At 46.2% G+C, this 26,363-nt stretch overlaps 1 protein-coding gene across 5 annotated transcripts in view; it reads right to left on the reverse strand.

The window, feature by feature from the left end:
- FN1 (fibronectin 1) overlaps nt 1–26,363 on the reverse strand; it is a 71,341-nt gene that overhangs the window by 24,332 nt on the left and 20,646 nt on the right. For 3 of the 5 annotated variants that reach the window (XM_089779832.1, XM_089779830.1, XM_075933958.2), the window contains exons 12-27: nt 25,507–25,650; nt 19,404–19,525; nt 18,152–18,329; nt 17,119–17,295; nt 16,121–16,249; nt 15,914–16,003; nt 15,120–15,314; nt 13,743–14,015; nt 12,384–12,650; nt 9,523–9,617; nt 8,837–9,005; nt 7,950–8,036; nt 5,863–6,054; nt 2,843–3,115; nt 1,627–1,809; nt 203–292 (exon numbers count right to left, since the gene is read on the reverse strand). In XM_089779832.1, the coding sequence (XP_089635958.1) occupies nt 203–292; nt 1,627–1,809; nt 2,843–3,115; nt 5,863–6,054; nt 7,950–8,036; nt 8,837–9,005; nt 9,523–9,617; nt 12,384–12,650; nt 13,743–14,015; nt 15,120–15,314; nt 15,914–16,003; nt 16,121–16,249; nt 17,119–17,295; nt 18,152–18,329; nt 19,404–19,525; nt 25,507–25,650 (2,664 nt within the window). The remainder of the gene's footprint in view (nt 1–202; nt 293–1,626; nt 1,810–2,842; nt 3,116–5,862; nt 6,055–7,949; nt 8,037–8,836; nt 9,006–9,522; nt 9,618–12,383; nt 12,651–13,742; nt 14,016–15,119; nt 15,315–15,913; nt 16,004–16,120; nt 16,250–17,118; nt 17,296–18,151; nt 18,330–19,403; nt 19,526–25,506; nt 25,651–26,363) is intronic. The other 2 variants (XM_089779833.1, XM_089779831.1) reach the window with 1 other exon arrangement.

The following is a 26,363-nucleotide window of genomic DNA, read 5'->3' on the forward strand; positions in this document are numbered from 1 at the left end:
AGGTGAAGACCTGCCTCTTTGACCATGATGCTCCACATTTCCCAAGTGCGTCTATATTACTCCTTTAACATTTTTGTGCAGCTTGCCAACAAGACAACAATAAAAGTCAAGGAGTGCCAGTTCTTAAAGGCCGTTATGTCCTAGGCCCTATTAGTGAACGGGTAATGGAAGAGGTAGCAGCCAACAGAAGTTTTCCACATACCTGTTTTCTGCACGCCAGTCAGAGCAGTGCTCTCATGCTGCTCATAGACACTGTAGACCTTCACCAGATATTCAGTGCCAGGCAGCAGATCTGAAGGGTGAGACCACACCAGTTTAGATGCTTGCAATTGAGTGACCTTTGGCTCAAAAGAGAAACCTCAGTAATTTGAACCAACACAGGAGGAGTGACCGATTTTTGCTCAGCCTGTGCAAAACCCAAGCCTGTTGCATAGTTGGACATTGGATTCCAAGTGTCAACTTTCTCTGCTACAGGGAGGGCCTTCTGTTTGACCGGAAATTTTAGCCTGCAAACGAAGGTGGGTGGCTTCTTTAGTTAGGATTATTTTGCCAGGACATTATTTAGATGCGTTTGTTGGCAGTGAGTAGTTGTCCATAGAGACCGTGCAGCTCTGAGCATTTAGTGATGCATAAGGCCAGATTCTCCCCGGCTGTAAAGTGACTAACACCACTGACTTTCAGTGATGAGATTCTGATTTATGCCAGAGAAGAAAGTGGTCCTTTATTTTTCAAGCCATGACCGTCTCTTAATCAACTCATCCCATTTCTAGGGAAAATCCTCCCAACAAAATACGACTTTTGTATGAAGACAAGCAAATTAATCATGCCCTTGTGAGACATGTAAGAGATCAATTGCACTGTACAGCTACAAATTCAGACAGCGCTTTAATTCTCCTTTCCCAAATTTAAAGACGGACACAAAAGGACCTTTTGCTTATTTTGATCCTTTGTCTCTTCATCAACACAAGTGCACGACAAGTCATTGGCCTTTTGTCAAACAAGATATGTAATATGTACCTACTCTTAATACCTAACTAGGCTCAATTGCCCCAGAGTGTGATGAATCATTGTCCTGGTCTTAGCAGGAAAAACGTTCACTAAGATTTGACTTTAACTTTGTTAAAATAAACCAAGTCCCTAGCTTGTGTAAATTAGCATAGCTCTGTGGAAGTCCATGAAGCTATGACCTATTTACACCAGTATTTACACTTATGCCAGTAAATGTCTTGCTTTTTCTTCCTGGAGGTTAGAGGCTGAGTCTCCAACAAGACATTTCCTGGAGAGCTGGAGATCTCCACGTGTTCAGAGGACGGACCACCTCTTCAGGAAATTATCTGAGGGAGCAATTCACTTCCAAGTCACAAATCAGGAGAATGTCTCTCCGGCTCTTGACCACTCCATGTCCATGTGGCAGCTAAACTCATTACTATATAGGAGCATAATTCAGAAAGGACTCTATATATTTGTATCTAGCTGGTGCAAACCAGGGAGAAGAAGCTAAAACCATGGGACCACAGCCAGCATATTGATCGACAGACCAGCTAGCGCGAGGCCGACTCAGCTTGGGAAGGGCTGCTGTGGAGAAATCTCTTGACATTCAGCTGACCGATGCGGGTCACCTCTTACTTGTTAAGACCACCATGTTATCGGAGGGTGAAATGGTGAGCTCAGCAACATCGTCCTCTTTCTTCACAGGTGAGTAACGCACCAGGAAACTGGTCAGTTCTATGGAGACTGGAGGGGTCCAGGTTACCCGCATGGTATCGGGCCTCACGTTGGTGAAGCGCAGATCCGTCGGAGCAGGAACAGCTACATGCAAAGAATACTGGGGTGTTTTTAACAGTTTCTGGAAGGTGAGTGTTTACCCAGATGAAGGCTCAGGAAATCTACAATGTATCTCATGCAAAAGAGAGGCTACTGTGACAGACCCATGCGAACATACTCCTAAGCTACATTCCGTTCCACTCCCGTTAAACACTCTGGCTACTGTCGGGCTCCTTCAACCTCTTGGCAATTGCTAATACTTAACCGAATTCTGTTGAGATCATTTGAAAGCAAGGAGGCTGGCGCAGCTGGATCTCATGTTATAAAGATGTGGCCAAGAGAGGCTTCGGTTGCCAAACAGCAGCATAAACACGAGAAAGACGTTTCATCCCAGAGACATGCAGAGGGGAGGAGAGGGTGAATCCGTTAAGTCATTCGCCGCGTTGCCTACTTGTGTGTGGAAGGGTTTAGCACCTGCATGGTTTATTCGCACGCAACAGGGTTTCATGCACAAACTAGTTCTCAGTCTATCTGCTACTCATGCACTACAGAGAACCTGGACAATGTGACATGCCTGTCACTAGCGTGGGCTCAGGGAGCGGTGATTTTTGTCCTCCTTGTAAGGCACAACTTGAAGAGTCAAGTCACCACCCCAAAATTACGAAGAAACCAAGTGGTTTGACCCAGGGCGAGGGTCAGGAGCGAAACCCAAGGAGGTCTCCAGAATCATGTCCACCCTTTGGGGAGACCAGCTCACACTGAGGATGGTAATCCAGGTTTTTATAATTTGGGGATTGTAGGACTTGTTTAAGACTGAAGCCTGAAAAGCCATTGCAAATAAAGCCCTGACTTTGCAGTTATCTGCAATGTAAAAATGCAGTTCATGCATGGGGTTGAAAAAAAATGCAAATTACACAGCCTTTCCCATATTTAAAACAGAAGTTGGCCCTGGTCTTTGAGCGGCTCAATTCTTCTCAGAGAAACCCCCGGTCATCCTAGCAGCTAGTGACGGCATGAAACACCATCCAGGTCCCAAATACAGCAGGCATGTTTGTTTGTTTTTTTTTTCAAAATTCACCCGTTTGCTGTGTCAGAGTGGTGGGGGCGCTCTCTCCGCCATTAATGAGTGTGATTACGCTGATGTCGTAATCAATGCCCGGCTCCAGGCCTGTCACCGTGTAGTATCCTACTGAGGAGTCCACAAAATCTTCAAAAATAGGGACACTGTCTCCCGCCGCAACTACCGTGATGCGGTAACCAATAATGGTGGAGGCATTTAGCGGGGTCCACCTCAGGCCGATGCTGGTATCAGTTATGTCAACAAAGCTTAGGTCAGTGAGCTGAGGCACCTCTGCTGAGCGCAGTGGGGGGGAGAACAGCAAAGACACACACAGAGGCAAAAGAAAAGAGGAGGGGGAGGAAATAAAGCAGTGGTCGTCAGGTTACACGTCTCAACAGCGAGGAAACAGTACAGCGACAGCGGCAATGGGCAACATGTTGCTGCTGAGGGCCCGAGTGTGCTGCCCTTCCTCACATGAAATAGCCCCTCACAGCACACGGAGGGCCAGGAGCAGGCAGGAGCGCAGGACTCCCAAGGGAGTTGGGTACCTTTGAAGATCTGGACCCTGCCTGATAGAATGTATAGGAGCCTAAATGGTTTAGGCTCCTAACGCCCATGGAGACAATTGGGCCCCTCAGGTGATTTTTCATATGTCTCTCTCAAAGGCACATACCCAATTTTAGCCTATAAAAATGTCTCTCGCCTGTTAATCTTTAAGCAACAGAAAACTGGATTTGTAATAACTAACCCTCAAGAATTTTTGCCTTTAAAACCAAGAGTCAGAATATTATCTTCAGCTTTAACTGTTCAGATCACAAAATTATCAACCCATTGAGAAGGCTGAAATAACTGGATTGGGCCCAATCCTGAGCTGGCAGAAACAACTGTACAGATTAAACCTCTCTAGTCCGGCACCCTTGGGACCTGACTGGTACCAAACCAGAGAATTTGCTGAACCCACAGAAGATCATTGTTGTCTAGCAGCACTTCCCCTGCTTGCTGGGCTTTTAGAAGACATTTAGGGGTAAATTAGAGCTGAGCAGCACCGAACACAGAACCAGGACTGGTGGCTGTGAACAAACTTTATGGGACTGTGGGAAAGTTGGCCACGTCCATGATAAGTGGACATCTGGCTAATTAAAATTGTGCCGGACCACAGATGTTGCCAGACTAGAGAGTTTCAGCCTGTAACTCTATATAGATCACCAAGCACCTGGTATCAGTGTGTCTTCGTTAGCCTAAAAGAAGCCGAGCTGCTAACCCAGTATTCTTAAAGACTTACAGCGATAGCTCTACCACAAGTGCAGAAACAAAACCCCCAAACTTAGGACCAAAATAAAGCTCATTTAGAAAAAATGCAAATGGTTACAAATGAGTTTTTCTAGAATGTGGCTTTTCCATCAGACACTCAAAGCATCAGCAGGCTTTGAACGTTCTGCTAGGAGCAGAGCGTGGCGGAGAGAAACCGACTTGGTTCTCTTCACCCAACTTGGCAATCTGAAAACCAAGCCATTGAATTTGGGTTCGTTTGCATAACCGTCTCTATGCAGCCCGCACTTTTGTGTAGGCTGTGAGATTTATCCCGACGGACACTGCAAGGCTAGTAGAGCTGTACTCTCACATGTTCGACTTGACGGAAACCCTGGGGATTGCTTTGCCTTTACCTTGGGACACGAACCATCCCAGTTTCTTGGTAGTCAACAGCTCTGCTCCAGCCCGGTCTGGCCGGGGAACAATCATGAAGTCAATGGGCGTTGGGATGGAGCCCCCCTTAGTAAGAAAGGGCCAAGGGGTCATTACACATGGGAAAGGATCATTCAGCGTTCACTGGCAAAATGGAGGGTCAGATGGAAAGGGCATGAGAAGCTGGTTTGCTTAATAACCATCACAAGTGCTTGCTCTGTTATGAAAAACAAGTATGTTCCAGAGGAAGCGCAGCAAAGTGTCCATTTTCTGTCAAATAACGGCTCAGACTCCTAGGATGCATTTACCATGTCCCCAGACGACAGAGGATGCTATTTTAGTGCATTCCCCCCCGCACTGGAGCATGGTAAAGGTTAAAGCGGTCACTGCTTTAATGATATAGCGCCACTGCTTTAGACCCCATAGCAGCTCAGTGAAGCCCAGACATTTTAAAAGCAGGGTTAACAGCAAGCATTGCCCAACACAACCACTGGCCACGCTTCGTGGGTTGGCAGAAGCAAAGCTGAACAAAACCCTCACGCAGCAAAACGAATCCCAACCGGCCAGGGGTTTGGATGCTTGTCGGCCTCCGGCGACAGAGGCATCCCAGTACGGAGTGAAATGCCCACAGAGCAAACCGCTGCCTGCTCCTACCACGGATGTAATAGTGGAGTCGATTAACCCATTAACCGATAAGCCAAAGCTTATAGGTTACTGCTAGACTACACACATTTCTCCCCTCCTATGCCTTTTTTAGCAGGCTGGCCAGCAGCTCAGCTCAGAGCTGGCTCGTACTGGGTCCAGGACCTACCCCCACTGCGACTCTGCATTTAAAGTGTATTAGGAGCCAGGCAGGCAGGCAGCTTGGCTTAGCTCCTGCTCTAGGAGCTCAGGTCCCTCCCCAGACAGGCAGCTGGTGCCCAAGGGGAGCTGGTTTTTAAATGGTCTCCTGTCACGAACCAGCTCCTACCTGGCACCCTGTGCTGCTGCCTCTGATACAGAGGCAGCAGTGCCGAGTGGCAGGGGGATCCTCAGGAGTGAGGTTGCCAGCCCCACCCGAGGACTATAGGCTAGTTGAATAACCAATAAGAATTCATGAAGTTAATCGACTATTGAATTAATCGATACGTAACACCCCTAGCTCCTACCAGTACAACATTATGTCCTTCCTTCACCAGCTCAGACTTTCCGGGTGGAGTCCCATGGGGATGTCCCATGTGCCCCTGAGGATGGGCTGCCAATGTGTGAGGGAGAATAAGGGCTGAGGTGTAGGTCCAGCGGCAAACTCCGTGGAAGGTCCACATGCCGACCGCTTGCCAGGTGGGGCTGTTCCCGGGGCCAAGGCCGCTACTCACCTTGCGTGATGGTTTTGGAGATGGGGACGCTTTCCTTGTTGTCCTGGACAGAATAAACACTGACATTGTACTCCAGGCCGGGGCTCAGGTTTTCGAAGATGCAGGAAGTCTGCTCGGCACTGACCACTTCCTCCAGGGTGTAACCCTGCTGCCCGCTGGTAGGAACGGTGGTAACTCTGTACCCAGTAACCCCTGAAATACAGACCACAGGAATCAAATAACGGATTTATTTAAACCGGGCTTGGGCCCAATTGCTCAGAGAAAATACAGATGGTGGCTACTAGATGGGCCCTGCCACCCTGAACCAGGCCAGCGAGCCCTAGTTCAATATCGGTTCATTTCTTAGTGACACAGCGAGATATATTTCCGAAGAGGTGCCCAGTGGGGCCTTAGCTGAGCAGCATCCATAGACGTTAGCGGGAGACACCTGGCGATTCTTTGGAAACACACCCACCGAGTTCCCAAGCCAAAATGCTAATGACAAGAAATGAGAAAATGGCACCTCAGCTCAGGGATCTCAAAAGCACTCGGCACTGGCCTAAAAGTTCCTATTGACGTCAAGGGAAATACTCTCTCCACATCCACGGGACAAGAGTTAGGCCAGGTTGGGGGCTTTGGAAAATGCCATTCCTTTTCAATGAACTAACTCCCAATTTTCCCTTCCTGCCACAAACCCTCTTGGTCTTTATTGCTCTGTGTTTCAGACTCTGTGGTAACTAGGGAGGAGACTGGAGCAGACTCCTCACTCGTACAAGATTAGGGTTGGAAGAGATCTCAGGAGGCCATCAAGTCCAACTCCCTCCTCAAAGCAGGACCAACCTCAACTCAATCATCCCAGCCAGGACTCTGTCAAGCTGAGCCTTAAAAACCTCCAAGGATGGAGATTCCACCCCCTCCCTAGGGAGCCCATCCCAGTGCTTCACCACCCTCCTAGTGACAATTTTTCATCATAGCCAACCTACATCTCCCCAGCTGCAACTTGAGACCATTGCGCCTCGGTCAGTCATTTGTCATCCCTGAGAACAGCCCATCTCTGTCCTCTTTGGAACCACCCTTTAGGTAGTTGAAGGCTGCTCTCAAATCCCCCCTCACTCTTCGCTTCTGCAAAGTCCAAATCCCTCAGCCTCAACTCGTAAGTCATGTGCCCCAACCTAATAATTTTCTTTGCCCCTGCTGGACTTTCTCCAATGCGTCCACATCCTTTCTGTAACGGGGGGCCCAAAAGCTGGAGACAATATTTCAGATGCGGCCTCACCAGTGCCAAATTGAGAGGAATAGTCACTTCCCTCAATTGGCTGGCAATGCTCTTACCAATTCAGCCCAATATGCCGTTAGCCTTCTTGGAAACAAGGGTGAACTGACAACTCATATCCAGCTTCTTGTCTTCTGTATTCCCTGGGTCCTTTGCTGTAGAACTACTACTTAGTCGGTCGGTTCCCAGCCTGTAGCAGTGATGGAATTCTTCTGTCCCAAGTGCAGGACTCTGCAGTTGTCCTTGATGTCCAGATTTCCTTTGGCCCAACTCTCCAATTTGTCTAGGTCACTCTAGATTCTATCCCTACCCTCCAGCATATCTACCGGTCCCACCAGTTTAGTGTCATCTGCAAACCAATCCATCATCCAGATCTTTAATGAAGATTTGAACATAACCAACCCCAGGACTGACCTTGGGGCACTCTGCTTAATACCGGCTGCCATTGATCACTATCCATTGAGTCCGACAATCAAGCTCGCTTTCTATCCACCTTAAAGTCCATGCACTCCCCAGCACTACCTGACTTGAAAGGCAATCTCTAGCACCCTTTGAAATACCACGGTCTGACATGGTCGTACGGCTTTGAGACTCTTGTTGCAGTCCGATTTCATATAGGAACATAGAACATTGGTGTTCTAGCAGATGATATTTGAATATAAGTGGGGAAAAAAATACCAAACAATTACATGGGACCACAACATTTCTTCAGTGCCAGGTGAACAGCAAGTGCTCAGTCATCCATTACACTAGTATAATTCTGGAGTAAATCACTGGAGTTGTTCTTGAGCTACACTATTGTGATGCAGAGCTGTTTCAGTTGCTATGTGGTTACCTGGAGTTGTGCTTCTATCCCAAGAGACAGTCAAAATTCCAGTGTCAGGGTTCGGCTCCAGATGCAGGTTCGTTGGTGGGGACAGAGCTACAAGAAACCAAATACATAATGTGCTAACAATTTGGAAAGCAAAACAGCCTAATCCCTTAACATTAAACAACTCAAAAGCTACTGTCACAGCTACACTCAGGCCAGGTCCACACTACAGGGGAAGGTCGGCTTAAGGTACGCAATTCCAGCTATGTTTATATTAAAAAAAAAAAAACCAACACACACACACACAAAACTTAGCCAGTGTCAAGGTACCCTACGCTAAGTTTGTGTCATCTTCATGTGAGAAACGTTCCCATTGACTTCCCTTACTCCTTGTGAGGAGTAGGAGTACTAGCGCTGACAGCGGCACACTCGGTATTCAATTTAGTGGGTCTTTACCAGACCTGCTAAATCAAATGCCAGAAAAATCAACCACCACAGAATTGATCTTCCCTCAAGAGGAGATGTAGCTTCGAACATGCTACATGCACTAATGTTAAGGTCACTGGAGAATCAGAGAGAAAATGAGATAGTGTTTTAGGGATTTAGAAATACTATTACGGGATTTAGAAATACTATTACTAGTAGTATTGCTTTTAGTGTTCAGTTGAATTCAATGGGAGCTGGACTAAACCCCGACATGAAGGTACTTTATAAAGAAAAGTCATCCTTCTTTTCATTAAATATAGAGAAAAACTGAGGCAAAGGGGCTTGCCCAGGGCTATCCTTCAGCAGCAAATAGGATTCGGCCCTCCGAGTCCTCCACAAGTACCCTCCCCACTCAGCCACACAACTGCACAGCACAGTAGAGTCAGAGCATTGAAGATTAGTGAGAATATTCAGATGTATCGTACGTGTAGTTACTCGTTTGACGATCGGCGTGTCTCTGTCCTGGCCGTCCATCAGGACGGAAATGCTGTAGACATACTCCACTCCAGGAGTCAGGCCAGAGATGACAATGCTCCCAGACTCAGATGTCACCTCCCGGGGGGCTTCTCCACCTTGACTCGGTCGCACACCCAGCTGGAGCAGAGAAGAAAGGGGGACGGTTGCCTTCCAGCCTAGCATACTAATCATCTAGGTGACAATACGCGTACTGGACACATTCAGCTAATGGCTTTGGAGGCTTTGAGAAACTCCACCTATGCTGGAGCACAAAGGCCATGGAGAGCCCTGCAGATGGAGAAGCCTCAGGAAATGCAGCATCATGGAACCATGTGACCTCATGGTGGACTATCTTCAGGATGCCCGAAATTCGGGCCTGATCCAAAGCCACAGAAGTCCGGTGAAAGACTCCATGGATCAGGCGTGTGTGAGCATAAACTCCTTCGCATAAACATTTCAACCCCTGAATTTTCGCTTCCGACAAAACTCAAGATCCTACCCCTCTGTACTTTGTCTTTCATATTTTTCCCTGCCCGTCTTTTACCAAAGTACAATCTATGGCCATTAATTCTTAACTGGTCCTACCTGGGTGGCAACTAATGTCCATTAAGCGATAGAGACAAAAATAGAGCCCAAGGTTGCGGCAAGAAAATACCTTGAAGCCAATCCTTGGCGCAGGTGTCCAGGTAACAACAATAGACGTTTCTGTCACTTCGGTGCTATAGGGAGGGATGGAGCTCATGGGCTGCACTGTGAAATGAACAGAGAAATGGAGTTCAGACTCAGCGATACTCAGAGTTACAGAAACCTGTAAGTGCTGATCTACAAGTTATCTACTTTCAGCCTTGTATTTGTGCTAATTTAGTGCAAAATTAAAGAACAGCCTTGGGTTGGGTTGATTGGTTCCACGCATGCCCTTCAAGCCATTTGTGATCTTTATGGAGAAGAGGAGTATTAACGTTTGTTTCCATTTGTTTTAAGGGTTTGTAATTTGGCTGATCGTGGAACATATTTGCAGACTTCACAAGGAAATTGCCTTGGCCCGGATTTTATTTTTTAAAATACTGGTGAGTAAAAGTTATACAGTTACACAACATATTCCAATCCTGCAGTGGATTCGCTCCAATCAAGTAGATGTGAAAGGCAATAGCTTTCTTTCTCAGCCACTCAGTGTCACCAAAAACGACCACACCTAATGCAGGCCATGTCTTCACTAAGCAGAAGATTGACACTATTGTGATTGATCCTCTGGAGTTTGATTTAGCAAGTCTAGTTAAGACTCGCTAAATCAAACTCAGAAGGCACCTCTCCTAACCCTCCCCACAACATCAGCAGCCAATACTCCTGCTTCTGCAAGGAGTAAGGGAAGCCGACGGAAGCTCCCGTCGGCCTCCCTCTGTGGGAACAGTGGGGAAACTTGAAACAAGGTACATAGATTCCGGTTATGCGAGTAACATAGCTGGAGTTGCGCATCTTGATTCGACCTTCCCCTTTAGTGTAGATCTGGATGCAGACTATGAGTTCAGTGTGTCTCTGGTGTAACTTGACAGAAGTCAATAGTTACATCAGGGATAAATGTGGATGCTTGAGTTTAACTTCACAGGGATATAAAATCCACACACTCCTTAAAACAGAGAATGTAGTTATCCGACTTATCAATAAGAAGTTTTGATTCTTGTTCACAGCTTCATCATTTGAATAGCAAAATCTATCCTTTCTACAGATACACAGTAGTTCTTAAACTCATCTTAACCTATAATCTTGGGAAGAAATTGCCCTCTTATTCGCTACTTATTCTCTTCAACCACTAGCTAACACACTAGAAATCCTCAACTGTACAACTGTCTGAAAATGATTTTGGAGGGAAAATGGCTTTCATCAAAATGCAAATTTCCATGGGACATATCAGCTTTTAATGATTCCCCCCCTCCCCTGGTTTTCACTGCCAAATTTGAAAATCCAACTCCCAATCAAAACAGATTGGGTGAAATGGAGAATGTGTGCTTGCCTGAAATGTGTTACGGGTTTGGTTGACAGCCACTAACATTTCTAGAAATTTTCAGGTTTAGGTTCGTTTTTCAAGAAAAAACAAACTTTTTTGCAGTTGCTTTGGAGGATAGGGTCAGAATTCAAAATGATCTGGAAAAACTGGAGAAATGATCTGGAGGCAAATAGGATGAAGTTTAATAAGGACAAATGCAAAGTACTCCACTTAGGAAGGAACAATCCATTTCACACACAGAATGGGAAGCGACTGTCTAGGAAGGAGTACTGCAGAAGGAATCTAGGGGTCATAGTAGACCACAAGCTAAATATGAGTCCACAGTGACACACTGTTGCAAAAAAGCAAACATGATTCTGGGATGCATTAACAGGTGTGTTGTGGGCAAGACACGAGAAGTCATTCTTCCGCTCTACTCTGCGCTGATTAGGCCTCAGGTGGAGTAGTGTGTCCAATTCTGGGCACCGCATTTCAAGAAACATGAGAATTTGGAGAGGGTCCAGAGAAGAACAACAACAATGATGAAAAGCCTAGAAAACATGAGCTATGATGCAAGGCTGAAGGAATTGGGATTGTTTAGTTTGGAAAAGAGAAGACTGAGGCTACGGCTACAATGCCATTTTTTGCAGAAGAGAATATGCAAATTGTGCTCACATTTGCATATCTTCTTCCAATTCTTTTTGCGTGAAGCGGTTTTGCCGATAAAAAGCCCCGTGTAGACAGGGCCATTTGTCGGGAAAAAAACCCCCTCTTTTGCAAGATCCTGTAAACCTCAATTTTTGAGGAATAAGGGATTTTGCGAAGGAGGGGGTTTTCCCGACAAATGGCCCTGTCTACACGGGGCTTTTTATTGGCAAAGCCTCTTCCCACAAAAAGAATCAGAAGATATGCAAATGCGAACACAATTTGCATATCATCTTCTGCAAAAAAGCGGCTGTGTAGTCATAGCCTGAGAGGGGATGTGATAGGTGTTTTCAGGTATCTAAAAGGGAGTCACAGGGAGACGGGGTGGGAAAAAATTGTTCCCCTTGGCCTCTGATAGCACAAGAAGCAATGGGCTTAAACTGCAGCAAGGGCGGTTTAGGTTGGACATTCGGAAAAACTTCCTGACTGTCAGGGTGATTAAACACTGGAATAAATTGCCTAGGGATGTTTTGGAATCTCCATCAGTGGAGATATCGCGGAGCAGGTTGGACAGACATCTGTCAGAGATGGTCTAGATGGTGCTTGGTCCTGCTGTGAGGGCAAGGGGCTGGACTTGATGACCTCTCAGGTCCCTTCCAGTTCTAGTGTTCTACGATTCTATGGATTTCATCAGAAATGAAACGTTTTTTATTTTTGCCTAAATTTCTAAGGGGGGGGGGGGGAAGGAGTCATTTCCCAAGTAGCTCCACTCAAATGTTATTTCTAAAGACTTGTTTTGAAAGACGCATTAGAACGGCCAGTTTCAAGTACAGACCCATGCTTTAGAAGAGGACACCAACAAACGAAGACTCACCCATCCCCACACTTACAAGTAGTGAAGATGCCAGTTTGTCGGTTGCTTTGCTGGTTGCCTTTCAGTGCCACGAGGTAGACTGTGTACTCCGAGCCCGGCTGCAGGTTCTTGAGTTGGTAGTTGGTGGCAGATGGCACCACGTTGTACTGCTTTGGTTGGCCTCCTCTTGTAGGACCTGCAGTCAACTGGTACCCCGTGATAGGCGCGCGGGGCGGAGTCCAGGCCACTAACACTGCTGAATCAGTAAGGTTCTCAAACCTCAGATTGGTAGGAGCATCAAGTTCTGGAAGAAAAACCAACGTGTGCGTTAGTAGTTCTATGGGTTTAGCAGCCTAACTGTAGGCTCGCTTTTCAAAATCTTGGCAGGCTTTTTTTTTTTTTTTTAATACCAAAATGTATGCGCCAATTTTAATAAAGAAAAAATAAAAACTACATTTCTGTGGAGGAATGTAAACCTAAGTCACGCCGAGAACTGTGCTGTAAAATAACCCCATGACTGTTTGGCTCGCCTACACAAATTAGAAGGTCTTTGGAACCTTTCGTAGGTCTCCAGCTAGGCATTTTTATCTGAAAAGGCCCTGACACAGCAAAACACCAACGTGTGAGCTTAAAGTTATGTACATTCTTAAGTGCGGTGCTGAATCCTGCCTGGAATGAATGTGGCAGAGATGCTGTTACCCCCTGACAAAATGCTTACCTGTAGGACTTAAGGTTCAGAAACATCCAATGCGAGTTAGGCATCGGAAAACTTTTAAAAATCTGGCCCTAAGTTGCTCTGCACAGTAGTTTTCAACTTTTCCATGCCACAATCCCATGAGGCAACTAGCATCAGTCAAAAATGTTCTAGCGGAATATTTGACTAAATGGTCGTGCAAAACAAAAAACCCCAAATGGTGCCATTTACAGGTGACTATGCTCTGGTCTACATTAGGGAGTTATTACGAAATCTCCCCCCCCCCCCCCTCCCCGAGGTCAAATTTATAAGGAGAGAGTCCACATGACCACACCTGGTATTTCAAAGTTATTTCGAAATCTGTATTCCTATTTCTCAGGGAATAACGCTAATTTAGAAATAGTTTTTTTGAAAAAGCATTAGTGTGGGTGCTCCAGTGCTATTCTGAAATTACTCCCCAAAGTAATTTGAACTTATTACTCCCCAGTGCTTCCTATGGCTCTAAGTCAAGGTAGGGTGTCCACCTGAGACTCATTTCAAGACTTCTCCGTAGTGTGAACACACCATTTCGATTCTGTTATTTTGGGAGTTATTAAATCGATTTTAGTTATTTCAAAATAGTTTCCTAGTGTAGACATGCCCTAAAGGAGAGAAAAGATAGTCCCTTAGAAATCCATTAAACAAGCCTAAGGAAAGACTTACTGGTTGTGTGCTCTCCCGTCAATGGCTTGCTCTCCCTGCCCTGAAGCACTGTAAAGACCTTGAAGAGATAGGTCGTTCCAGGTAAAAGGTCAGTGACTTCAGCAAAATAGTTCCTGGTAACAGGTAGTTTCTGTCCGTGCACTCCAGGTCGGTTAACTGGGATCACGTCCACCCGATAGCCAGACACTGTGCTTGAGGGTGGGGTCCATATGATGGTGATTTTGACATCGGAAACTTCCACAAATTGTAGGTCCTTGGGTGAAGGAACATCATCTGACAGAAGAGACACATCCAATAAGATCAAGGGATTCCTCACAGAACACTAAAGGTGACTCCAGGAAGAAGATGTGGAACAAGAAAGTAGTGAGTTCTGACCGAATAACTATTTTACACATTTGACAGGGACCGTTTAACAGAAAATGTCAAATACACCTTGTCTTAAATGATTTTCAGAAAACTCCCATGTTCACTGTACATCTGACATTACAGCCATGGCTTAGATTTTAGTTCAAGATTTGCATCTCATTTTGTGGGCACAAAAGAAAAAGTGAAAAATCAAATGCACGAAGCAGGAGAATGTCAACTTTTACAGAGCCACACGTTTGAAGGAAAAAACCTAGCCAGTGACTGGAAAAAAAGAAGAAGCTATTTTGCTATTTAAAAAGAAAAAGCTTTGAAAACCAACAGAATAATTGGAGAGACTATAAAATCATTGGGCCAAATTCGTTCTTGGCATTGTACTCATCCAAAGAGCATGTTGTTCCACTGTCACTACACCGGACCCTTGTTCTCACAACATTTCTATTTAGTTCTGTTGTGAAGCCTAATTCAGTGTTTCTTAAACTTTAAGACCGACGAACACCAAACAATTTTTTTTTATTTTTTATGAGGACCACCAAGAATTTTTTTGTTGAGCAAAAAAAAAAAGGGGGGGGGAGAGGTCGGGGGCAAAAAAGGGTCAGGGGCAAGTTTGAGGAAAAAAGGTAAAAAAAAAAAAGAAAGTCACCCCTTTAAAGGGTGGCCATTTTGAATGGCTGTAGGCAGACATAAGTTAGAGCAACCTAATGTTGTCAGGTAGTCGGGGCCTCAATAAGTATGAAGTCTCTGCTAATGAAAACTCGGGATCCCAAAGTGGTAATCGTCAACGAACAGAAACCAGCGTTTGACTTCAATGTGTCAATATTTAAAGCCAGCATTGGGAGCAGTGTATAGTAAAGGTCATTGCTGACTGGACGCCCATGTAGAGCCTTTGCTCCTGGCATACAGCTAGCTAAAGCTGGACTCTTGACCCTTCTTTTTTTCATCTCATTTGGCCCTGCTGGGTCTGACAAATTGCTTTAGAATGAACAGGACACCAGGGAGCGTGCTGGCTGCTACCTTTCTGTGGGACGCCGGTGGTTTCCTGCTGGATGAAGACGGGCGTGCTCTCCTGGTTTTCTTCCACAGCATAGATGGTGATGTTATACTGAACCCCGGGCATTAAGTCGCTGAGGGTCACCGAGGTAGCCGTGTCGGGCAGGTTGAGTTCAGTACTGCTGCCTTCCATGGAGGGGGTATAGACAATTCTGTAACCTAATGGGATGAAACAGCCTCAGTCAGCACACGCAATCCCTGCTACAGCACACGGGTCAAAATAAGACATGAGAAACATGTTCAGGGATCCAAACACACCCTGGAATTTAGGGCGAGGTCAGAGCTGCCCCACCAAAGGTCAGATTAGGAGTCCCTTAAAAATCTGAGAATCTCTAAAACGGGCCAACCCAGGTCCCTAGATCTAAACCCCACACATGTGGAAGTACAGGGTAAGGTTCAGATAAGAACATGCTCCCAAGGTTTGTTATGGGGATGACATGGAGGCAGATGGGAACCCTGGATACAGACGGGGGAGTTGCAATTAGTCAACCCTGAACCTGCAAGGGAGTTAGTTTGCAGCCAGCCCATTGAACGACAGGGTTCAACTTGTAAAACCCAACGTGAAGCAAACACTAAAGGCGCTCTCCAGCTTCAACAGTGCTGTCTCCACGGTGACCCTGGGACTCCCCCCCATTTCTCTGAAACACACTGTGGCATCCCGGGGCAGATAACACTGCTCATCCGCTCTGTAGATTCCTCTCTCCTCGAGGTCAGGTTTCACAACCCCTTTAAAACGGTTACACATCAAGGCAGCAGACCTGTGATGGGGGCCTGTGGTCTGCTCCAGCTCACGACAATCGAGGTGTCATCGACTCGGTCCACATTATGCTCGGGAGGTGCATCAGGTGCTGTTTATGAAGAGCGGAAGGGAATAAGAAATGAGTCAAGCGAGGGAGGCCCCCAGAGATGTTCTGACAATCCCCAGGGCAGGCTCTGCAAGGCAAGCGGCACATCTCCAGGCACACCTGTTGTCTGGGAAGTCGACAGGATCAGATTCTGTTCCCCTTCTTCTGAGATCTGGTAGACGTTGACGATGTACTTGCGCCCAGGCAGCAAATCTGGGATGTTCACGGAGGTGGCTGTGCTCGGGAGATCTGACCAAGAAAGAAAAGGAGAAAAGACAGTGACGCTGCCAGAAGAACCAACCAAAAACTCCGGGCTCGCATTGGGGGAGTTCACCATTTTTTGGTGATCAAATTCATCCTGCCTGGGCCCGGTTCTCTATCCCCACCAAACTCCACAGAGTCTAGGGTAGTTCTCTGCAATGGGCAGGCTACTTAGAAGAGGGCAGGGGCACAGACTCGGGATGTAAAAATCTCATTTCATTAGTTAAATGTTAAGTTTAACCAGTTAATTGATTACATGGGGGCATTTTAGCTTGCTGGACTGGAGCGGCTTCCCCTGTCCGCCATGCCTGGACAGGAGCAGCCCCCGTACTGTCGGCAGCCTCGCATGGGGAGGAGGGGGGAAGCAGAAGTGGGGGGAGAGAGAGGACTGCTAGCTCCCAGCTCATGAGCCTGTGCAAGCTGGGAGCTGGCAGCCCTCCATTCTGAGTTTCTAGTTCTGTCAGGGAGGCTTTGACAAATTATCTGGACGATTCAGGCATAATTCATGCTAAACACTGAGGAGGGAGGGGAGAGCAGTTGACTGGCAAGCAGTCCAAAATGCCATCTTTTCCCTCTGATTCTTTGCCAGGGCACAAATCCTAGCAGAGTTTGAGCCTTATGCGCATCATGCCCCTGTGAAATATTATTCCCATTTTACAGATAAAGAATGGAGAGACTGAGGTTTTGCTGTCCATGCACCTGCACAGAGTCTATGGCAGAGGGAGGGACAAAACCCAGATCTGAATCCCAGTCCAGTGCGCTCCCCACTAGACCATCCTTCCCAGCCAGGCTAATATGCTGATGTTATACAATATGGAAATCTCCATGGACAAAAAAAAAAAAAAAGAAAGCCTTACCAAGATACTGTGGCTCAGCCCCCTCCTCGCTAAGTTCGTACTCAACACGGAATCCTGAGACGGTGTCAGAGGCGGAAACCCAGGAGACGACAAAGCTGCTTGCTGTGATTTCGGTGACCGACTCAGAGGTGGCAACCACAGGAGAAAAAGGAGTTGTCTCGCCAGAAAGGGTGTTGGCTGCCAAGGGGGGGGGGGAAAAAAAAGAAAAAGATGGAGAGTGTCAGAAGTGGTATCCATAAGAACATCGACCTGGGTCAACCAAAGGTCCATCTAGCCCAGTATCCTGTGTTCCGACAGCGGCCAATGCCAGCTGCCCTAGAGGGAATGAACAAGACAGGGAATCAAATAATCTATCCCCTGGCACCCATTTCTAGCCTCTGACAAACCAGAGGCTAGAGACATCATTCCTGCCCATCCTGGCCAACAGCCATTGATAGACTTAAATTCATGGAGGTTATCTAGCTCCTTTTTGAACCGTGTTACAGTCTTGGACTTCACAACATCCTCTGGCAAGAAGTTCCACAGGTTGGCTGTGTGTTGTGTGAAGTACTTCTTTTTGTTTTAAACCTGCTACCTTTTAATTGCATTTGGTATCCCCAAAGTCTTTTGTTACGGGAAGGAATGCGTAACTCTTCTTTATTCGCTTTCACCATACCAGTCATGTTTTTATAGACTTTTATCACCTTCTGCCCACCCCATTCATCTCTTTTCCAAGCTGAGAAGTCCCAGTCTTATTAGTCTCTTCTCATATGGCAGCTGTTCCATACCCCTAATCATTTTGCTTGCTTTTCTCTGACATGGCTTTGTTGACTTCAGGGGAGCTACGCTGATTTACACCAGCTAGAATGCAGGTGTACCTATTACCTTTCTAAAGCAAGTTCAGTGTGGCAAACAAACAAACATATTATTGTAATATCCACAGTGGATGCAAATGATTTTTAACAGGAAAGTTGTAACTGAGGAAAATACCAGCCAAGGAAGGAAAGGTTAGGAAGACGACTGTATGGAAATACAGGTTTACAGCAGGACTTACTAGAAATGGGTGTGATATGAGTGGTGGTAAAATCGAAGCGCGTGACCTCTTTGGGTCCATACTGCTGCACACTGACAAGTTGCCCTTCATACTGCACACCAGGTTTCAGCCCTGAGATGGTATAGGAGTTCAAGTGACCTGGGATGATGGCTTCTTTCCAAAGCACTCTCTTGTTTTTCTGAAAGAACACAGACACCCAATGCCATGAGAGAGACCCCCAAAGCCCACAAACAGACAAAGTTACCTCTGTGTGTATATGGCTGCCCATCACTACCATCTGGACTCTTGTATCTGTGGCAGGACTAATCACAGGATGGAGAAAGGTTCTGGGAAGGAGGAGGGGTAGGCAGAGTGACTGTCTACAGGGATGGCTAATGTATAACGGGATACTGGACACTTAAAATTGGGGACATGTACAGAGGTTTTAATGACGTGGCTTTGAAAAGGTTTTAGCAGCTACATATGCCTAGTGATCATTCAATGGGCAAGAAAAAAAAAAAAAAAATCAGACAGCAATTCTCTAGCAGGTCCAATCATCCGGTCATACGCAGAGACCTCCTTGCTGAGCATCGCTCTCAAAGCCGCGTTTGATTTTTGCGGGAACTGATCAAAGACATCCCCACCTTTTTAAGATCGCCACCCGGGTGTTTAAAGCCCAATTCATTAAGGACGACCCAAAGCAAGATTCCAACTGACTTCACGGGGTTCTTGTAATGCCAAGCAATGGGTACGTGCCAACATGCTTAACAGAGGAGTAGACATCTGTGAAGAGTGTTCTCCGGAGCATTTTAAGAGGACTCATTTTCATTGGTTAAAATGAATCACTCTTAAATATGAACAAACCAGCGAGCTGCTGCTAATCCGTTTTAGCTCAGACTACGCAGAAGAAAGGAGAGAGACTTGTGTTTATTTAATTTTCTGCCAGCTGTTTATAGCTTTGTATCCTGCTCATTTTTACCTCCTTGTTAAGGTGACGATTTATCCTGGCTGTTCCAATGGTACAAAGCCAACGTTCCCTTCAAATAAGGGAGCTTTCATCCCTGCCCCCCAACAAAAATGCTTTTAAAAAGTTTTAACCAAAGGGCAATTTTCATCAGGAAGTTTCTGGCTGTTGACATTTTTCACATTTTCTTGGGGAAAAAAGTCAAAAGGCCAAACCCAAGAATTGTTTGATTTGAGGCTTTCGAGAGCCTTGCATGACAAGAGAGCTCTAAAGAGGGGGATTTAGAGGATGCCCGAAGGAAGTACTTACCGGTCTCCATCGGAGAATGTACTGAGAAATGTGAGAGGTTTCGGGTGCGTTCCACTGGATAGGATGGGAATTAGGATGACTGCCACTCTCGGTGATTATCACTTGCACAGGGCCGGTAGCACCTGAAAGAGAGTTTCCCATTTGCACTTAATCAGGGCACGTCTATACAAGGAAACTATTTCGAAATAAAATCGATTTAATAACTCCCGATTTAATAAAATCAAACTAGTGTGTCCTCAGTACGGGGAAGCAACAAAGTTAGTCCAAGGCAGGCTCGGTAATGTGGACACGCTACCTCGATGTAGAGCCCCTGGAAACACCGAGGAGTAATTAGTTCCAATTGCTCTGGCGAGTAGTTATTTCAAAATAGCAGCAGCGGTGCATTGACATTACTGCTATTTTGGAAAAACTATTTCCGAATTAATCTAAACAAATAGTCAGGCAGCACTTTATAGACTAACAAAACATGTAGATGGGATCATGAACTTTCGTGGGCACAGCCCACTTCTTCAGATGACTGGAGTTTTGAGTTTAGGAATGAGCATTATTCCCCGAGAAAGCAGGAGGACAGATTTCAGATTAAAGCGGCCTGTTATTTCGACATAATGGGATTGTTCATCTGGATGCGCCACTTATTAATTGGACCTAAGGGGGGTGATTTCAAAATAAAGCCCTAGTGCAGACCAAGGTCCGGGGAACTTTTCCCATTGGCTTGCTGTTTAGTGCCTCCAGGGTTTATTAAATCAAAATTCTTGGGTGATATTATGAACATTTGAAATAAACAGATTGTCACTATTCCCCCATGTGCCAACACTCATTGCAGCAAGTGGGTTGGTTCACCGATCTCTTGCTCTGAGTCAGCACGTGCTGGCTGGGTGCATTTAGGAAGGAGGCTTTGATTCTGTGCTGGAAGAACTGTGTTGTAAGTGGTCCGGAGAGAGGCCTGCGCAACAGAAGGGGGGTAGCTCGGCACAGCACAAGGAATAAAAGGACATTTGCCCACAAGTGACTGTTCTCCGCATTTTGGTTTCATTTGTAAAAGTGAAAAATCTCGGCTAACTCGCAGCCGCATCCTGCGAGGAGCGAAGAACCTCTGGCCAGGGGCTGAGGATCCTCTATGCCCAAGCCAACTGGAGTTGGGCATGTTGAGCACCTGGCAGGATCGGGTCCCTGGAAAGCTTTCCCAGAAGAAAAACCAACCTCCACAGCAGGACAGGCCACAGACTTTGCCAGGCCCTGGACTGGCCCTAAAGGATAGTCCAGGTGCTTCCGGCCGCTGGAGAACCTTAGCTGCCAACCAGAGGGAGAGAGTCAACACCACAACCATCTGCCGGAACAGAAGCAGAACCAGGGGCAGCACAAGCGTCCATAGGAGAGAGCCACATTCCTGGGGAGAGACTTGGGGCTCCGCCTCAGAAGTAGCACTTCCAGCCCTCTGTGGAATTACTTGGGCAGGAAGGTACCATTCCGCAAGCTGGAAAGTAGCCCTACATCCTCCGATAGTATGGGCAAGGATGCAGCCTTGCACTTCAATAAAAAAAGGGGGGAGGAGATATCCAACCGTCTCCACCACATTTACACAAAGCGATCCATTCTCCCATCTTACTAGAAGAGGAGGGTTTTCTGCTGACGACAGAACAGCATCAGTTAAATGACACCGTGCAGGTTGCAACATCTCCGAATCAACTAATGGTCAAAGCTGGGGGTGAAGTGATAGTTTTAAGCACCTGAGTGGAGGAAAAGCATGACTAGCACACACAAGCCTACGAAGAGCCTTGAAGGTTTAAGCCCCAGATTCAGAAAAGATTTCAACTCGTATTGGAAGTGAATCCCTAAGCAGCAAAGCTTTTAAGCACAGGCGTGTGTCCCGCAGGCTTTAAGCGTGTGTGGAAATCAGGACCAAAGAAGCTAAAGGTTTAATCCAATGCCTAACGAAGATCAATGGGAAGGCACCCATTGGATATTGGATCAAACCCATAATTTACAGTCCCCTTTTGCCTTGTTCCTGCTCCTCCCTTCTACTCATCCCTTTGCCAGAAATATGCAGTGAAAAGATTTCAACGCGATGCGGAGAAGGTCCGATTGCTGAACACACGGAAGGGATTACTGTAGTAGGTGTAAGTTCCCAGAGAACTCCAGCATAGAGCTGTCTGATTGTGCAGGACGGCCTCTTATTTTAGCCCTTAAATCTCCCCCTCTTTTTTCATTAAGGTTTCTTTTATAGTTTGGACAGCTATGCAACATACATACCTGCCTGTACATAAAAAGGCTTCCAGCCAAGCAAATCCGTACCCACACAGACTATTTTAAAGCATGTCAACCCCAAAGCTACATCCAGGAACTTTATATTTGATTTACGGTCCCATTTCCAGGCACTCGGGAGGACTAAAGAAAGTCTGAAGCCTGGCTTTCCAGTCTAAGGGAGCGCATATTTCACATAACTCAGTGAGATGTTTGTTTAGACGTCTGAGGAGTCAATGAGACTCTGCAAGCACCACTAGAGGAACTGCGGGGGGGCGGGAGGGGAAGAAGAAACCCAGAGGTCTGCATCCCATTCTTCCCTTTACTGGCAGCCCTGCGTTCTACCCAGTTCCTGGTTTGTCTCAGAGTTCCGTTGTGAGTCAGTCCACTCAGAGAGAGAGGGGAAGGATGGTTAGGGCCAGAGGTACAAAGGCCCAGATTCACAGAGATAGTTCGATTCCTAACTGCCACTGAAACCAGATGTTAGGACCCTTGCTGGATCTGCCCCATATAATTTTGCCAGGGTGTCAAACTAGAGCACTCATGAGAGACATTGATTATGCCATAGATTGTCTGACCTTGGGCAAAACTCTTAGGGAAGGTTTTAGAACATCACCATCCGGTGCTGAGTCTGAGCCCGCTGCCTCCAGCACAGGGGACACTCCCTACGGAGCTAAAAATAGCAGTGTAGACATCTGTGTTTTGGGTGGGGCCTGGGCTCTGAGACCAGGCCTGGGGTGTGTGGCTCAGCCTGAGAGAAAACATCTAGATGGGTTCAAGGGGCTGGTGTTAAGTCCATTGACCCAAACTCTGAGACTCGCTACTGGAGGGGGGGAGGGGATGCACACTTAGGCCACGTCTACACTCCGCGGAAGATAAACACTGATGCGGTTGATCTTCCGAGGCTTGATTTAGCAGGTCTTCACCAGACCTCCTAAATTGAACTCAGAGGGTTCCCAGTATTCCTGCTCCTCACGAGTGGTTGCTCCTGTCGACCTCCCGCTGTGTGGACGGTGATTTAAGATACTCAATTCCAGCTACATAATTAACGTAGCTGGAGTTGCGCATCTTAAGTTGACCTTCTGCTCCAGTGTAGACCATGCCTTGGTCTTTTGCCTCACATCCTTTCCTACCTCACAGGGTGCTGTGAGGGTAAACCATTAAAGAGGAAGTGCTCAGGTTCCAGGGTGTTAATTCTAGGAGAACAAGGGCCATACAAGATACAGAGGGATCTAAAGAGCCCCTTTTACTCCTGCATGGACCACCCAGCATGGTCAGAGCCTCAAAGGGTGGGGCCAAAGTAGCTGTTGGGGTGGCAAGCCCCTTCCATGCAACAGGTGGAAAAAAAAAAATCAAGAAAGCCGAGCCAGAACCGCCAATTCACCTCGGAGCAGGAATAAGGCAGGTGATGACTTCTCCTTCTCCCCCCCCCCCCCCCCCCCACACACACAGAGCAACTCCCCAGTTAAGATGAAAATCCAAAAGTCTCAAAGTTTACAAACCAAATATTATTTCTCTGTAGGGTCATTTCTATACATGTTTATGATAATTAGCTTATAACACAAAGCATGATTTCACACCAGAAACCTGGCATTTTTCATTCCAACATTGCCAAACAATGCTTCACCACTTTTAAGTGGCTTATTCTCTCCTCTCCATTTTACTTTTATTTTAAACAAAAAATTTGTCAAAACCTAACCGTTCTCTGGAAAAACATCCACTTGGATGAATAGGCATTTTCTGACAAGCGCTACGTATGAGTACTAACTTGCGACCTACTCACTAATAATTTATTTCCCTTAACACAACGTATGTATAAACAAGGAGTCGTCCTGTGGCACCTTAAACAGATTTGTTTGGGCATAAGTTTGTGGACAAAGACCCACTTCGTCAGATGCCCACAAATGCTTAGACCCAAATAAAATCTGTTAGGGTATGTCTACACTTGCACCCTCATTCGAGAGAGGGATGCAAATGAAGACATTTGAAATGGCAAATGAAGCCGGGATTTAAATATCCCGCGCTTCATTTACATATTTGCGATATGGCGCTATTTCGAAATAACAGCTGCTGTTAAGACAAGGGTTTTCTCTTGAAATAACCGCCTCTCGAAATAACTGGTAAACCTTATTGTATGAGGAATAAGGGTTATTTCGAGAGAAGAGTTCTCTCTCAAAATAACCACATCTTAGCAGCTGTTATTTTGAAATAGCGCTGTGCCGCAAATATGCAAATGAAGCGCAGGATACTTAAATCCCGGCTTCATTTGCATCCCTCTCTCAAAAGAGGGTGCAACTGTAAACACACCCTTAGTCTTTAAGGTGCCACAGGACTCCTCTTGTCTTTGTAGATGGAGACTAACACGACCAGCCCTCTGAAACTTGTCACAATGTAAATCACAGCCTGTTATTTTTGCTTTATCTGTGCTTTTACAAGGATTTCATTTATATCAACTAAAACCACCACACGGTTATGTCTTCCCTGCAGCCTAGTTTTGTTACTAGAACCTACTGATTTTCCAGAGATAAATGTATGTGATAAGACAGTAAAGTACACAGGTCTGTAACATACCGCCGTGATCCAACAGCGGTCAACTGAGTATTTACCTTTTTCTGGGTCCCGCTTTATTAGCGATTTTTCTGTCAATAATCAAAATGGGCCTGATTGACATCAACGAGATGTGTAACAAGTTATGCACGAAAATTGCTCTATCGGCTTTCCATGGAACGACTCCATACTGATCCCAACATGGAAGCAAAGTCTGGGCCAGTGACTCAAACACTGGGTTTTTTATGAATTCTTCTCAGTGTTCAACTGTAAAGTTTTAATATTTAAACTAAGGCCCAGCGGGAAAAGCAACCTTTAAACAGCAATGTTGGTGCAACTGTTCCTCTTATCACATTATGTTCATGGAACGACCAAAGAACAAACCAGCAAACAGAGACCTTGACCTGCTTATGAATATTTCCTAGAAGTGATTGGGCAAAGAAAAGGGCAAACTTTTTGTTCAGGACATTGACCAGGAAAGTAATTTCCAGCCATGGTGCATTTTGCTTCAGCAGATGGATTGGATAAGAAAGGTCTGTCCATGCATGGGATGGTATAATAGCCTCAAGCAATATATAGACAGAGGACAAATCGCAGATCTATCATTTCAGGGAAACACCAAAAGTAGAACCCACCAGGCCAGATTCTAGTGTGATTCTAGAGCAGTGTTTCTTACACTTTAAGATGCAGGAACACCAAACTTTTTTTTTTAAATGAGGAACACCAAGGATTTTTTGTTGAGGAAAAACAAAAACAAAAATGGGGTCCAGGGGGAAGGGGGGGAGAAATGTTATTGAGCGAAAAAAATAAATAAGAGTTGCCTGCCCTTTTAAGGGCGGCCATTTTTAACTCTGTTGTTCACCGCGGCACACCTCCGACTGCCTTGTGGCACATCGGTGTGCTGCGGAACACACTTTAAGAAACACTGTTCTAGAGGAACCGCACTGTAGCCAATGGAACGACTCCAGATTTTCATTGTGTTCTGAGTCTGGCTTGTAAGCTTGACACACTTGTGCCTTCCTTCAGATGGAAACAGTATTGCTCCAGAAGACGACCAACAGAAATTTCCTACATTGGTAGGAGGTGAACAACTGCAGACCATCCCCAGGCAAAGGAACCTAGAGAATTAAAACCCTTACTTGCTTGTTATATGTAGGGAAAAGCATCTAACCTCATTTGATGTTGACAAGGATACAAAACGACATGCCGATCAGAATGGGAAGCAGGCTGCGGTGCCCCGTTCATGCAGCCAACCCCATCCCATCCCACTAAAATAGAGTGTGTCAGAAGAAGGTGTGTAATCTTTGAGTCTTACCCGGAAAGGCCTGCAGAGGTTGACAATGCCACTCTCCAATTCCCCGGCCGTAGCAATAGCACTGGTATCGAACGCCATGAACGTGCTTCTCCCACGAATCCCCGATTTGATAAAAGGTCCGGGATTCTGAATCCTGGCATTGGTCTAATGGCATGACACAAGGAGAGGTCAATGTCAGAGGGTGACAAATGACCAAAAAACCAAACAAAGCCCTTGGGTGAGTGTACAGGAGAGTGATGACGAGGGAAAGCGTTCCTCAAAGGGGCAACAGAAGTCTAACTTCAAAACTAGGGTACATGGAAACTCATCCAGCCCTTGATTTACTATTGCAATGGCCAGACAGATATTAGGGTGTCAATTCAGGTGTGGTATGTTCTGGCCAATGGCAACATGCTCAAGAAGAGTCCTTCCACCCACCAGAGTCAATGGGAGTTTTGCTGCCACAAGAGTCTGTTCAGCAGATATTGTTTTGGATCCTGGTTCTGCTTCAGCCACTGGACCTGTTCTTCTCTCATTTAAGGCTCAGTCTAGTTCCCATGAAGCCCACTGCAACACTCAGATGTAAACTCTAAGGTAACACCATTCACTTCAACACACTGATCCCAGAACTGAGTGTAACTCACATCCGAAACCAGCTCAGTAGAAGTCTTAGGCCAGGTCTACACTCATAGGGAAGGTCAAATGAAGATAACATAGCTGGAGCAGTGTAATACCTTGTTTCACGATTCCCCACCATCCCTACAGAGGGAGGCCACCTCCCATTGGCTTCCCTTACTCCTCGCACAAGCGGGAGTACCGGCTACCAATGGGGTTGCCCTCTGAGTTCGATTTAGCGAGTCTTGCTAAATCAAACTCCG

Source organism: Pelodiscus sinensis, chromosome 7 (assembly GCF_052426305.1).
Source record: "Pelodiscus sinensis isolate ZL-2025 chromosome 7, ASM5242630v1, whole genome shotgun sequence".
NCBI lineage: Eukaryota > Metazoa > Chordata > Testudines > Trionychidae > Pelodiscus > Pelodiscus sinensis.